Raw genomic sequence first — 14,404 nt, forward strand, 5'->3', positions numbered from 1 at the left:
CCTTCTCTCTTCAAAGCCTATTTTCTTTCAAGTTCCTTCCTTTTGCAATTCTATTATTTATAATGACAATGTGAGCAACAAAACATATTAAACACTTAATGGAATGAAAATAACATTTGGGGTATTACACGACATCCATTTTAAATACAAATAATGCATAATAACATGGCTGATCTGGTGCTAATCACTCCATTGTCTAGAAGATGAGTGAGCAAATTCTTTTTATTTATTTATTTATTTTGTTATTTTTGTAGAGACAGTCTTGCTCTGTCGCCCAGGCTGGAGTGCAGTGGCGCAATCTCAGTTCACTGCAACTTCTGCCTTGAACAAATCAAGGGTTCAAGCAATTCTCCTGCCTCAGCCTCCTAAGTAGCTGGGACTACAGACACACGCCGCCACACCCAGCTAATTTCTTCTGTACTTTAGTAGAGACATTGTTTCACTGTGTTGCCCAGGCTGGCCTCCAACTCCTGAGCTCAGGCAACCCGCCCACCTCGGCCTCCCAAAGTGCTAGGATTACAGGCATGATCCACCACACCTGGCCAGCAAATTCAATTTTAAGATGCAGGTTGAATTCATAAAGTACCTCAGAAAACAAAAAACATAGCCCTTTTCTAGAGAACACAAAATTCCACACTCTCTTTAACAAATTTCAACATATAAAGGGATACATTAAAATGCAGTCAACGTTTAAAAGAAGAGCTAATGGTGTGGGGTGGGGAAATCTAAAAATCATTTATATTTGGCTTTGAAATATTCTGTGTGATTTTATATTTCCAACTAAGTTGGGCCAACACTGCTCTAGCACTTTCTGGATATACCCAAACAGATAAAACGAAGGCAGTACAGAAGATGCTGGTGGCATGAAAATGTCCTCTTGATTAAATTTTAAAAGGCTTGTAACAAACCACCAGTTGTTTAAAAATATATTATTAAAGCTGATTGTAAAGTTGCCTTTAAAGAGTTATTTCTATTAAATGTCAGTGCTAACGGATATAAACTAAGGCAAAGTTGGTATCACAGATTCTCTTACAAGTCCAAGATTACGTTATTTTAAAAGATCTATAAATACATTCTTTTAAAGTATGAATCTATAATATTATAGATCTGTCTAATAAATCTACATTGATTATAGATCTTATTTTATCTTAAGAACCAGCCAAATACCTTTTTGAGTTTCTTGTGTAATCATCTCCTGACTCCTGCTTTATCCTTCTTTCTGTTCTTGCCCAACTTTCTATTTTGTCTATTTTCTAACTTTCTAATTTTCTATTTTTTCTATTTTTTCTTTCTATTCTTTCTATCCTTGCCCAACTTTCTATTACTCCAAGGATTAACCTCCTGATGTTATATGTACAGATCCATAATCCTTTTTTGAAATCCTGAAGCCTGAAAAGCTTTGCAAACCAAGTCTTTTCAAAACTAAATTAGAGGCAAAATCTGTCCTGACTTGAACTCACGTGGTACAAAATTGGCAGAAGAATACTTAGGGCTGGGCGCAGTGGCTCACGCTTGTAATCCCAGCACTTCGGGAGGCCGAGGTGGGCGGATCATGAGGTCAGGAGGTCGAGACCATCCTGGCTAACATGGTGAAACCCCGTCTCTACTGAAAATACAAAAAATTAGCCAGGCATGGTGGCGGGTGCCTGTAGTCCCAGCTGCTCTGGGAGGCTGAGGCAGGAGAATGGCATGAACCCGGGAGGTGGAGCTTGCAATGAGCCGAGATGGCGCCACTGCACTCCTGCCTGGGCAACAAAGCAAGACTCTGTCTCAAAAAAAAAAGAAGAATATTTAGTCATTTATCATACATAGTGTAAAAATTCATGCATTTTGCTGCAGAAACGTTAGTGTATACAATTACAAGGTACTGCCAGATCCTGATAGGGATATTAAATAACAAAATATGCATGAATTACCTTTCTATAATTTAAAAAATAATATGAATTCCTTAATATCTGGTCCTTAGACTTTGCACAGGGGAATGTATGGACTGTATATACTTATTTGTAATACTATCATCTCTTCATGAGGGCAAAAAAGATTAAAATATGATTAAGAATGATTAATATCAACTAAATATTAATGCTACAATACAATAAATAGCAATGTCTTATGAAATGTAAAGTATATATAGATTTAAAATGCATGGCAAAATAACACACAAAGAAAGGGGTGAGTACATTGTTCTAAGTTCTAGCATTATATTACAGGAAAATAGTAAAAGTAATAATTTGTGTAAAACTATAATCAGGAATAAGTGCTGTAACTCTAGTGTAGATACCTAAAGAAGAGTACAGCAAGTTAATGAAGAGGAAAATGTAATAAAGGATTTGAATAATCCAAAAGAATGCAGAAATGAGAGAAAACAATACGAAGTAGATCAAATAAGAAACAAATATTAATGTGAGTTATAAAACCATATAGATCAGTAAATTCATTAAATGTAAATAGACTAAATAATAAAATTAAAAGACTATTAAAAAAATACAAAGGCCAGGCGCAGTGGCAAACGCCTACAATCCCAGCACTTTGGGAGGCTGAGGCAGGAGGATTACCTGAGGTTAGGAGTTCCAGACTGCCTGGCCAACATGGTGAAACCCCGTCTCTACTAAAAAAAAAAAAAAAAAAAAAAAAAAGACTCTAGCTGTCAGTCTGGATTTTTAAGAAAACTATATGACGTCTTTACAAGATATACATTAAATACAGTCACAAAGAAGGTGAAAATAAAAGGATAGAAAAAGTCATACCATGCAACTGCTAACCAAAAGAAACCTGATGTAGCCATAGTAACACCATACAAAACAGACTTTAAGGCAAGAGCCTCACCAGAGATAAAGAAAGATACTTCATAACGATTCAGAGGTTAAACCAACAGGAAAGTATGATAAAATCAATCCACATATAACCACTAAAAATAGCCTTAAAATACATAAGCAAAAATCTGAAAGAATTAAAAGGAGAAACAGACTAATACACAATCATAGTGGGAGATTTTAACATATTTATTTTAGTAGCTGATGGAACAAACAAAAAAATTCAATAAGATTATAGAAGAGCTGAACAGCATAATTTCCAACTTGGCCTCAGTGACATATATAGGTAATCTAACCCAACAATGGCAATATAAACATTCTTTATGAGGTCACATGGAACATTCAGCAAAACTGACTATATTCTGGGCTATAAAGCAAGCCTTAGCAAATCAAGCAAATTAGCAAAGCAAGCTTCAGCCTAGAAATCAATAACAAAAATATTTTTTAAAGTATCTCAATTGCTTGGAAATTAAGCAATATACTTCAAAACAGCCCTTGAGTTAAATATTAGAAAAATTTTAGAAGATATTAGAAAACATTTTAAACAAAAGAATAATAAAAATATGACTCTTTAGGACTGTGGAATGCCATCAAAGCAGTGCTCAGAAGAAAAATTATAACCTTGCATGCATGTTTTATAAAAGAGGAAAGACTTCATGTATGGCACAAGCTTCCAATTTAAGAAACTAGAAAAAAAACAGCAAATCAATCTCAAAAAAAAAAAAAAACAGGAGGAAATTAATAATAAAGAACTGATCTGAAATTAAGAGAAAATTAGTAAACCCAAAAACTGGTTCATTGATGAGACTAATAAAATTAATAAACCTCTAGCAAAATTGTTCAAACACACACACACACATACACACACACTAGTTACCATTATCAGAAATGGTAACAGATTTTTTCAGATATTAAAAAGAAATAGAGGTTTATTATAAACAACTTTAGGCCAATAATTTATACAATTTAAATAAAAACAAATTCCTTGAAAAATGCAACCTATCAGAACAAACAATAGAAACATAGAAAATCCAAATACTTCTGTATCTATCAAAATGAAATCTGTATGAGCCGGGCATGGTGGCTCATGCCTGTAATCCCAGCACTATGGGAGGACAAGGCAGATGGGTCATATGAGGCCAGGAGTTTGAGGCCAGCCTGGCCAACATGGCAAAAACCCATATCTACTAAAAATACAAAAATTAGCCAGGCGTGGTAGCATGCCCCTGTAATCCCAGCTACTCAGGAGGCTGAGGCAGGAGAATCGCTTGAACCCAGGAGAGGGAGATTGCAGTGAACTGAGATCATGCCACTGCACTCCAGCTTGGGCAACAAAGTGAGATTCTCTCTCAAAAAAATTTTGAAAAATTAAAAATAAATAAATCTGTATTAAAAATCTTGCTAATACAACACTGAAGTACAACAAAGTTGGAGAATTGACACCACCAACTTCAAGACTTACAAAGGTATGCAATCAAGCCAGTGTGGTATTGGTGAAAAAACAGACACACAGATCAATAGAACAGAATAGAGACCTAAAAATAGGTCCACATAAACATCACCAACTCATTTTTGACAAAGGAATAAAGGCAATTCAAGGATGAAAGACAGTCTTTTCAGGAAATAGTACTAGAACATCCACATGCAAAGGAGAAGGGAGGAAGAGAAAGAGATGGTGGGTGGTGGGAGTGGGGGACAAGAAATGGAATCTAGAAACAGACTTAGACCTTTCACAAAAATTAACTCCAAATGAAGCATAGACCTAAATGTAACACATAGAAATATAAGATGTCTAGAAGATAACATAGGAAAAAATCTAGATGACCTTAGGGTTTAGCTATTAATTTCTAGACACAATACCAAATGCACAATCCATAAAAGAAAACAATTGATCAACTGGACTTTATTAACATTTAAAATTTCTGCTCTTAAAAAGATATTGAAGAAAATAAAAAGACTAGCCACAGATTGGAAGAAAATATTTGCAAACAATTATACCCAAACATACAAAAAATTCTTAAAACTCAATAAGAAAACAACCCAATTAAAAAATGGGCAAAAGATCTGAATAGACACCTAACCAAAGAAGACACACAGACGGCAAATAAACATAAAAGGATACTTAACATCATATGTCATTAGGGAATTGCAAATTAAAATAATAAGATATCACAACAAACATTAAGATGGCTAAAATCCAAAACAGTGATAGCACCAAGTGCTGGGGAGGATGTGGAGCAACCAGCACTCTCATTTCTTGCTGATGGGAATGTAAAATGGCACAGCCTCATCGGAAGACAGGTTGTCAGTTTCTGATGGTTAACCACTCTCTTACCACACAATCTATCAATTTCACTCTTTGGTATTTACCTAACATAGCTGAAAATTTATGTCCATACAAAAACCTACATATGAAGGTTTATACCAGGTTTTCTTTGTTGTTGTTGTTCTGTTTTGTTTTGTTTGAGACAGAGTCTCGTTCTTTTGCCAGGCTGGAGTGCAGTTGTAGCAGGATTTTTTAGGGAATCAGAGAGCCCGAGGGGTTGAGGAGGATATTTATTATTTAGGTGCACCAGCCCAGTCGGATTAACATCCAAAGGACTGAGCCCTGAACAAAGAGTTAAGTTACCTTTTAAGCATTTCATGGGGTGGGAGAAGATCTGTGCAGGTGGAAGCATATAACAGAAGCAAGAAACAAAGACAGTTATTCAATTAATTGAGACATGCACTACATCGTTTCTTACTTTTCAAGGAAAAACATATTTTACGGCTTGAGTTTATCTGTCTAGTGACCTTGCAGCTGCACAGCTAGAGAAACAGGGTCTTTACAATGCCCAAGAAAGGGAGAGATAAGGCTCACTAGTCACAGAAAAACGGGCAGTTAATTTTTAAAGGACTCCAGCTCTTTGTCTTTCTCGGGTGGAATTGGGTTTTCTTACATATAACTGAGTTTCTGCTTACACGTTCTTTAATTTCTTTTAATTCCTGTTCCACAGTGGCGCGATCTCAGCTCACTATAGCAGTTTTATTCATAAGTGCTAAAATTTGTATGCAACCAAGATGTCTATCAATAAGTGAATGCATAAACAAACTGTGGTACATCCATACAATAAAATATTACTAAACAGAAAAAAAAATCAGCTATCAAGCCACAAAAAGACAGAGAGGAACACTAAATGAACATTGCTAAGTGAAAGATGCCAGTAAAATAACTACATACCATAGAATTCCAACTATATGATATTCTTAAAAGCAAAACTACAGAGACAGTAAAAAGTGGTTGTCAGAGTCTCAGGGGGAAGGAAGTAATGACCAGGTAAGCCACAGGGGATTTTTAGAACAGTGAAACTATTCTGTATGATACTGGAATTGTGAATACATAAATACAGGACATCATGTATTTGTCAAAACCCATAGTAACCATGTACAGTGTGAACACCTGGAATTCCAGCTACTTAGGAGACTGAGTCGGAAGGATCCCTTGAGCTCAGGAGCTTGAGACCAGCCTAGTGAGACAAACATAGCAAGACACCATCTCACAAAAAAAAAAAAAAAAAAAAAAAACCAGACCTGCAAGACAAAGAGTGAACCGTGAACCTTAATGTAAACCATGAACTTTAGTTAATAATAATGTATCAATATTAGTTCAACTGAAACAAATGTATCACACTAATGCAATATTTGTTAATAATAGATGAGAACTGTGCAAAGGAGAGGGATAAATGGAAACTGTACTTTCTGCTCAATTTTTCTGTAAATGTAAAGTCTATTAATTTAAAAATATTCTCAAATAGAAAACTCCAGACATAGGCTTCGTTGAAGAATTCTTCCAAACATTTAAAAAATAACAAATCTCATAACACTCTTATGGCAAGTAGAAATTTTAAAAGGGAGGCAACATTTCCCTACTCATTTTATGAGGCCAGCATAACCTTGACATAAAACTTGACAAAGATGGTTACAAGAAAGGAAAATTACATACCAATCGTTTTCATGACAGTATATCATTCTTTATACACTATTTCTTGGAGTTCTGTTAGCTCCACTGTAGAAAGCTACTACAAAAGAGTGTCACCCCCAGCCTAATAATAAGAAAAACAGTACAATATTCAAAAATCATACATTTTGAACCCATCAGGAAACTGAAGCTATAAGACAACCAAGTGAATTAAATTCCAAGGAGTAACAAGCTTCTTCAAGGACAAATGGGATTCCAAACTACTTCACCTTTGGTAGAGCACAGAAAGAAAAGGAAGCTACTATACAAGAGAGTAAGAAGAAATGAACTAAAATGTTAACTATTATAGACAAGATGTGGGCTAGTGTGTCAGTTTGGAATAACTGGGAACCCAAAATGCAAGGGGAATTCACACATATTTGCATACTCTTTTCCATGGGTCTATGCCAGACGCCCACACAAAAGATTGAGAGCAGAAAGCTACAAAGAGCACTCTTCTGTGGCACAGCTGTGCAAAAAGAGATAGGCTGCCACTGCAGGACAAGCATAAAACTGTGCTACCTTGGCCAAACTCTCCTCTCATCTGAAGCAAAGGACGAAAAACACGGGAGAAGGTTCAGAAACCCTCCCATTCTGAAGACAAGGCAGTAATTCATTGCTTTTGGGGGTGGGATAGATACAAAAACCCTCAACCTCACAGGAAAATAAGAAAACTCTTGGGCCTAGGATCCTACAACAATACAAAGCAGAGGTAAACTAGCACTAGGGCAGAGCAGGTATGGGTCTTTCACTCAATACTTACCACAGATACAAGGCAGAACTGGGCTGCCAAAGGGATAAGGGGATGGAGCATGCCAAAGCTGGGAAAGCTCCATACCCAAGGATAAAGCACATGGACTGAGTCAGAAGAACAGATGACTCCTGCACCTGCTGTGAGCCCAGGACTGAATAACAAACAACAGACTTCTGCTGGGGACAAGAGCACAGAGAGAGATCTCCCCCTGAGGAACAGGCAAGGAGAGACTGAAGAAAGTCAAGGGTGTAGTAGAAACAATGAGAAAAACTCTGTAGTACCCTAAGATCTATGCCAAGCACAAAGTAACAGCAGTCTGCTACTGGGTTTTCTTGTTGTTGCTGTTGTTGTTGTTTGTTTTTTTGAGATGGAGTCTCGCTCTGTCCCCTAGGCTGGAGGGCAGTGGAACGATCTCAGCTCACTGCAACCTCCACCTCTCGGGTTCAAGCAATTCTTCTGCCTCAGCTTCCCAAGTAGCTGGGATTACAGGCATGCACCACCACCCCTGGCTAATTTTTGCATTTCTAGTAGAGACAGGGTTTCATCATGTTGGCCAGGTTGGTCTCAAACTCCTGACCTTAAGTGATTTGCCCACCTCAGCCTCCTAACTACCACTAGTTTTAAAGGAATCTGAAGCCTGTGATATAGTGAAGGTAATGACAAGAATAACAAAACCCAAACCCAGCTTGAGCCTTGTCTATATTGACTGAAGCCCCTACACTCAGTAAGGATATAGAATACTGAAACAAAATTGTCTACTAGACCTAATTGAAAATTACGGAACAGAAACAGCAGAATAAGCATGCTTTTCAAGTACATACGAAACAAATAAGGTAAAACATATCCTGGATCCTAAAAGTAAGCAAGTTTAAAAGAGCTAAAATCATACATACTTTATTCTTGACCATAAGAGAATTAAACTAGAAATCAATCAAAGAAAGATACTGGTAAAGAACGCATTTATAAAAAACCCATGGGTTATTAGAACCCATAAAATCACAAGAGAATTTTTTAAAATTTTTAATTGGGTGAAAATGGCAATAAACTATATCCTAATTTATAGACACAGATAAACCAGTACACAGAAAGAAATTTACAGCATTAATTAGAAGAGAATAAAGATCTCAAATCAAAAATCTAAATTTCATCTAAATAGCTTAAAACATGCAAATTAAATCAAAAGCAAGCAGACAAAAATAATAAAGGAAAAAAATCAGAGCAACTGAAAACAGAAAAACCAAGAGCTTCTTCTTTGAAAGTATTAATTGATAAATCTCTAGCCAGATTAATTAGGGAAAAAAGAACACATGGCCAGGCACCCCGTGGCTCACGCCTGTAATCTCAGCACTTTGGGAGGCCGAGGCGGGCAGATCAAGGAGGTCAGGAGATCGAGACCATCCTGGCTAACATGGTGAAACCCCGTCTCTACTAAAAATACAAAAAATTAGCTGGGCATGGTGGCAGGTGCCTGTAGTCCCACCTACTCAGGAGGCTCAGGCAGGAGAATGGTGTGAACCCAGAAGGTGGAGCTTGCAGTGAGCCAATCTCACACTACTGCACTCCACCCTGGGCGACAGAGCGAGATTCCATCTCAAAAAAAAAAAAAAAGAACACACATTACAATATAAGGAATGAAAGAGGGGTTATCACTACAAATCCTACAGACATTAAAGGACCATAAGGGGATCACATAGACAATTTTATACCAGTAAATTTGTTAAAATAGATTAAGTGCAGCAACTTCTTGAAACATAAAAACTACAAAAGCTTACAGAAGAAGAAATAGATAACCTGAATGGCCTGCATATATTTTTAATTGAATTTTTTTAATTAAAAATGTGTCCATAAAGAAAACTCTAGGCACCAGTGACTTTGCTGGGAACTCTACCACATATTTAAAGAGAAAATAATATTAATTCTACATAAATTCTTCCAGAAAATAAGGAACACTTCCCAACTCATTTTATAAGATCATCATTACCTGATATCGAAAGCAGACAAGCAGACAAAGTGTTACAAGAAAAAAAAAAAAAAAACTACAAAGAAATATCTTTTTTTTTTTTTTTTTTTTTTTTTTTTGAGACAAGGTCTGGCTCTATCACCCAGGCTGGAGTGCAGTGGTGCAATCTGCTCACTGCAACCTCTGCCACCCAGGTTCAGGCCATCCTCCCAACTCAACCTCTCAAGTAGCTGGGACTACAGGTGTGCATTGCCACACCGGCTAATTTTTGTATTTTTTTTAGAGATAGGGTTTTGCCATGTTGCCCAGGCTGGTCTCAAACTCATGAGCTCAAGCATCTGCCCACCTTGGCCTCCCAAAGTGCTGGGATTACAGGCATGAGCCACCGTGCCCAGCCACAAACCAGTATCTTTCATAAATACAGTTAGAAAATTTCAGCAAAATGTTAGCAAATTGAGTCAAGAAATATATAAAAAGGATAATGCATCATAACCAAGTGGAATTTATCTCAGGAATGCAAAATTGGTGCAACATTCAAAACCAATCAGTATTACTCATCCTATCAACATGAGCAGGAAAAATAATATGGACATATCGACAGATATAAAAAAAGTATTTAACAAAGTTCAACATCCATTCATGATAAAACCCTCAGAAAACTAGGGATAGAATAGAGCTTCCTCAACCTGAAAAATAAAAAGCATCTGCAAAACATTGCACTGGAGGCATTATCCAGTACAATAAGTCAAGAAAAAGAAATAAAAGGCACACAGATTGGAAAGGAAAAAGTAAAACTGTCTTTAGTTCATTATGATACATGTACCTGGAAAATCTTAAGTAATCTAAGAAAACGTACTATAACCAATACATAAGTTTAGCAAGTTCTCAGGATACATAGTAAATAGATCAATATCAATTGCATTTCTGTATGTTAATAATAAACAATTAAAACTTAAGTCGCCATTTATAATAGCAGCAAAAACCATGAAATACTTAAGGGAAAAATCTTAACAAAGAGTGTACAATATTTCTGTGCTGAAACTACAAAACACTGACAAGAGAAAATAAAAACAATATTAATAAATGAAAAGACAAACCATGTCCATGGGCCAGGAAATTTAATATTGCTAAAATCTCGATTCTCCCCAAATTGATCTACAGATTCAACATAATCCCAATCCAATTTTCAACAATTTTTGTAGTAATTTGTAAGCAGATTCTAAAATTTATATAGCAAAGCAAAGGACCTAGAATAGCCAAAATAATTTTGGGAAAAAAAAGGAACAAATTTGGAGGACTTTGATCTCAAAGCTTACTATAAAGTTACAAAAAGCAAGATAGTGTGGTATTGTATGATGAACAAATAGATCAATGGAACAAAATAGAGAGCCAGAAATTGTGTGTGTGTCTGTGTGTGTGTGTGTGTGTGTGTAATTGATTTTCGACAAAGGTGCCAAGGAAATTAGCAGACCTGTCCCTTTTGGATAACAACCACTTAACTCTTCAGTCTTCATTCCTCCTCTGTACCCCACAAGCACTGCTCTAATCCCTCCAAATTGATCGCCACCCCTTTAGCCTCTGGGTGCAGGACAAGGGCTGTAGGCAATGTTCTCCTCTACCTCCGGTCCTGTTCCTGCCCTGCTCCTTCACAACTTTAAACAATAATCTTCCCAGAAAGATCTCCCTGATAGCCTTGATCCCTCCCTCCCAAGCAATTCATTAATTGGTCCTCTAGTTTCAGTTGATTTGCCCTAATTGATTGAGGTACTACTCCTCACTGTGCAATTCTGACTCCAGCACTTTCTACCTGTGTATGCTTAGGATAGGTTTTCCAACAAATCAGTAATGGAAATACTGGATATCCACATGCAAAAAAAAAAAAAAAAAAGGCTTACCTTGCACCATATACAATAACTAACTCAAAATGAATCACAGACCTAAATGTAGAAGCTAAAACTATAAAACTTCTAGAACAAACAAACATAGTAGAAACTTTTTTAAGACCTTGAGTTAGGCAAACACTTAGGTAGGGAACAAAAAACACAAATCATAAAACAATTGATAAAAATTTATGTCACCAAAATTAAGCGTTTTTCCCTTTCAAAGACCCAGTTAAGAAAATGAAAAGATAATCCACAGACTGGGCAGGGCGCGGTGGCTCATGTCTGTAATCCCAGCACTTTGGGAGCCAGAGTCAGGCAGATCACTTAAGATCAGGAGTTCGAGACCAGCCTGGCCAATATGGTGAAACCCCGTCTCTACTGAAAATACAAAAAATTAGCTGGGCGTGGTGGTGGATGCCTGTAACCCCAGCTATTCAGGAGGCAGAGGTTGCAGTGAGCCAAGAAATACCACTCCAGCCTGGGTGCAGAGGGAGACTCCATCTCCAAAAAAAGAAAATAATAACGACAGACTGGGAGGAAATATTTGCAAGACGCATATCTAATAAAGACTTACATCATAAAGAAAGAATCCTTACAACTCAACAATAAGAAGACAAACAATATGATTTTTTTTTTAATGGGAAGAAGATTTGAACAGAGTACCTCACCAAAAAATACATAAGCACATGAGAAAATGCTTAACATAATTAGTCATTAGGGAAATGCAATAAAAGCTACAATAAGATACTATTACACTTCTACTAGAGAAGTATAATTAATTAATAAAAATAAATAAAAGACTGGCAACATCAAGTGCTATCAAGGATGCAAAACAACTGGAACTCTCAGAACTGCTAGTGGGAATGGAAAATGATACAGCCACTTTGGAAAAGTGTGACCGTTTCTCATAGAATTAAACATTACACTTACCATACAACTCAGCAATTCCAACCCTAGGTATTTATCCAAGAAAAAAAGAAACAAATATCCAAGCAAAATCGTATGCTAGAATGTATATAGCAGCTTCACTTATAATCTCTAAAAACAGAACGCAGTCCAAATGCCCTTCACACAATAATGGATAAACAAACCATTGTACATTCACTGAAATATTACTCAGCAATAAAAAGGAACAGAACTACTGAAATACCAACAAAATGGATGAATCTCAAAAGCATTGTGTTAAATGCCAGAAAGCAGGCACAAAATGTACAAACTGTATGATTTCATTCATGTGAGTCACAAAAAAGGTAAAGATCTCGATCAATCTGTGCATCCTCAGTGCCTAGCATGTTATAAAATATCCAAAAAAATGCTAGGTGGTGGACGGATAGACGAGGAATCATTGCAGGGAGGGTAAAGTGCAAGAAAGTGATATATTGACCACAAGGCAGAAAGGTACCTGGGGACCCAAGACCCCCCACAGGACGGAAAAAAGTGAGGGAAGGCGTGGTCCAAGCTACCTTCAGTGAGTCCAGCAGCTTAAAAAAAATAGACCCTGTAAATGACTGCAAGAATAGATAAATGAGTTGGTAAACCAAGCGCTTCTCTGGTCTGAAAAAAGGTGTGATGCGCCCCACCCTCCTTTATAAATCTATTAACTATGCCTGGGGCTGAGGCAGCAGAGCTTGCACCAGACAGGGAGGTGGGGGGTTTTTTGTTTGTTTTGTTTTGTTTTTGTTTTTTTGTCTGTTTGTTTTTTGAGCACCAGAGCGGAGCTGGAGAGGTCAGAGGCGAGCTCTGGCTTGGGTGAGGAGGGTGAAGAAGAGACATCGCTGCGGCCCCGCCCGTCTCCATCCCTTCCCACTCGGCCTCACTTACCCAGGCCTGCCGTTCCAGCTGAGAGTACAAATTGGAGCCCTTGAGCTTTTGGACTATCTGGGCAATAATGAGAGAGAGGTCCGACTCCTCCTGCAACATTTCCCCTGCCCTAGCCCGCCAAACCGCGGGGACAGGCCGCCGGCGCGGAGCGAACGGGCTACCGGGTCCCACTCAGGGCCAGTGACACTTCTCCGGGACCTTATTACACTGGGACTCCTCCAGCGGGCGTTACCAGGCAACTGACGAGCCGTGTGTCCGTCCCTCTCTGGTCCCCTCAGCGCCTGAAGGCCCCAGCATCTGCGTTCCGCCTGCGGAAAAAGACCGGGGCGGGGAGGACGCTTTTCACACCATTGTTCCTGCCTTGTCTATTTTGTCTATGTTGAAAGGCAGGAAAGCTCATTCCTTCGGAGCCACAGCGCCTCTGATGCACAAGGGGGACACGGAGAATTGTGCATTTTACTATATAAAGGATCATTTTCTTCCACCTCTCAATTTCTGCACAAACAGGACTGTGGCACGCAATGATACTGCGAATTACAACCAAGAATTGTTAGGCTCTGACACGAGCTGCGTGAACGTGTTACAGTTTCCGCCTCTGTAAAATAACACCCAGTTTGCAGGATGTTGTGATTTGCTGAGGTAAAAATCCTGAAGGTGCCTAGCACTGTACATAGCACTCCATTTTACTTCATTTTCTCTCGTTTCTATTCTCTAGAGTCTTACACCAGGAATAAGTAGACAATCTAGTCTCATCTAACAGCTACAAATTAACCAACAGGCATTCTTGGTAGGTTTTCTGCAAAGCATTAGGAATTCAAGGATGAATAAGACATTGTCCCAGTCTTACCATCTAGATTCATCCTCTTCCATATATTCATTTATTCAAGCATTTTTCATAATTCATTCAGCTTTCAACTTATAGAACGTTTACATAAAAGGGACTGTGTGGGCACAAAGGTTTAATAAAATATGGTTCTTGCCTTCAAGGAAATGCACAAAAGATTTTTAGCAGAACTAAAAGTAACTGATTTAAATTATTGAATGACATCCCCAAAGGCCAACTGCACCTCCCCTCCCCCCCAAAAAAGCCCTAGTGAATAATACACACATTAGAATAACCTCACAAAAATAATCAAAATTAAGTTCAAATGTGTATATGCATATTGTAAGCAAAGC

General features: G+C 37.7%; 1 protein-coding gene across 3 annotated transcripts in view; it reads right to left on the reverse strand.

Annotated features, from left to right (window-relative positions):
• The window catches only part of LOC105487814 (TBC1 domain family member 19), a 160,398-nt gene extending 146,944 nt beyond the window's left edge, over positions 1–13,454 (reverse strand). Inside the window, exon 1 of one of the 3 annotated variants that reach the window (XR_011621410.1) lies at positions 13,229–13,454. Coding sequence is in view for 2 of the 3 variants with exons in the window: in XM_071093768.1 (XP_070949869.1) it covers positions 13,229–13,327 (99 nt within the window). In the remaining variant the exon portion in view is untranslated. The remainder of the gene's footprint in view (positions 1–13,228) is intronic. The other 2 variants (XM_071093768.1, XM_011751428.2) reach the window with 2 other exon arrangements.
• Between the last annotated feature and the right edge of the window lie 950 nt (positions 13,455–14,404).

The sequence above is a fragment of the Macaca nemestrina genome, chromosome 3 (assembly GCF_043159975.1).
Source record: "Macaca nemestrina isolate mMacNem1 chromosome 3, mMacNem.hap1, whole genome shotgun sequence".
Taxonomy (NCBI): Eukaryota; Metazoa; Chordata; class Mammalia; order Primates; family Cercopithecidae; genus Macaca; species Macaca nemestrina.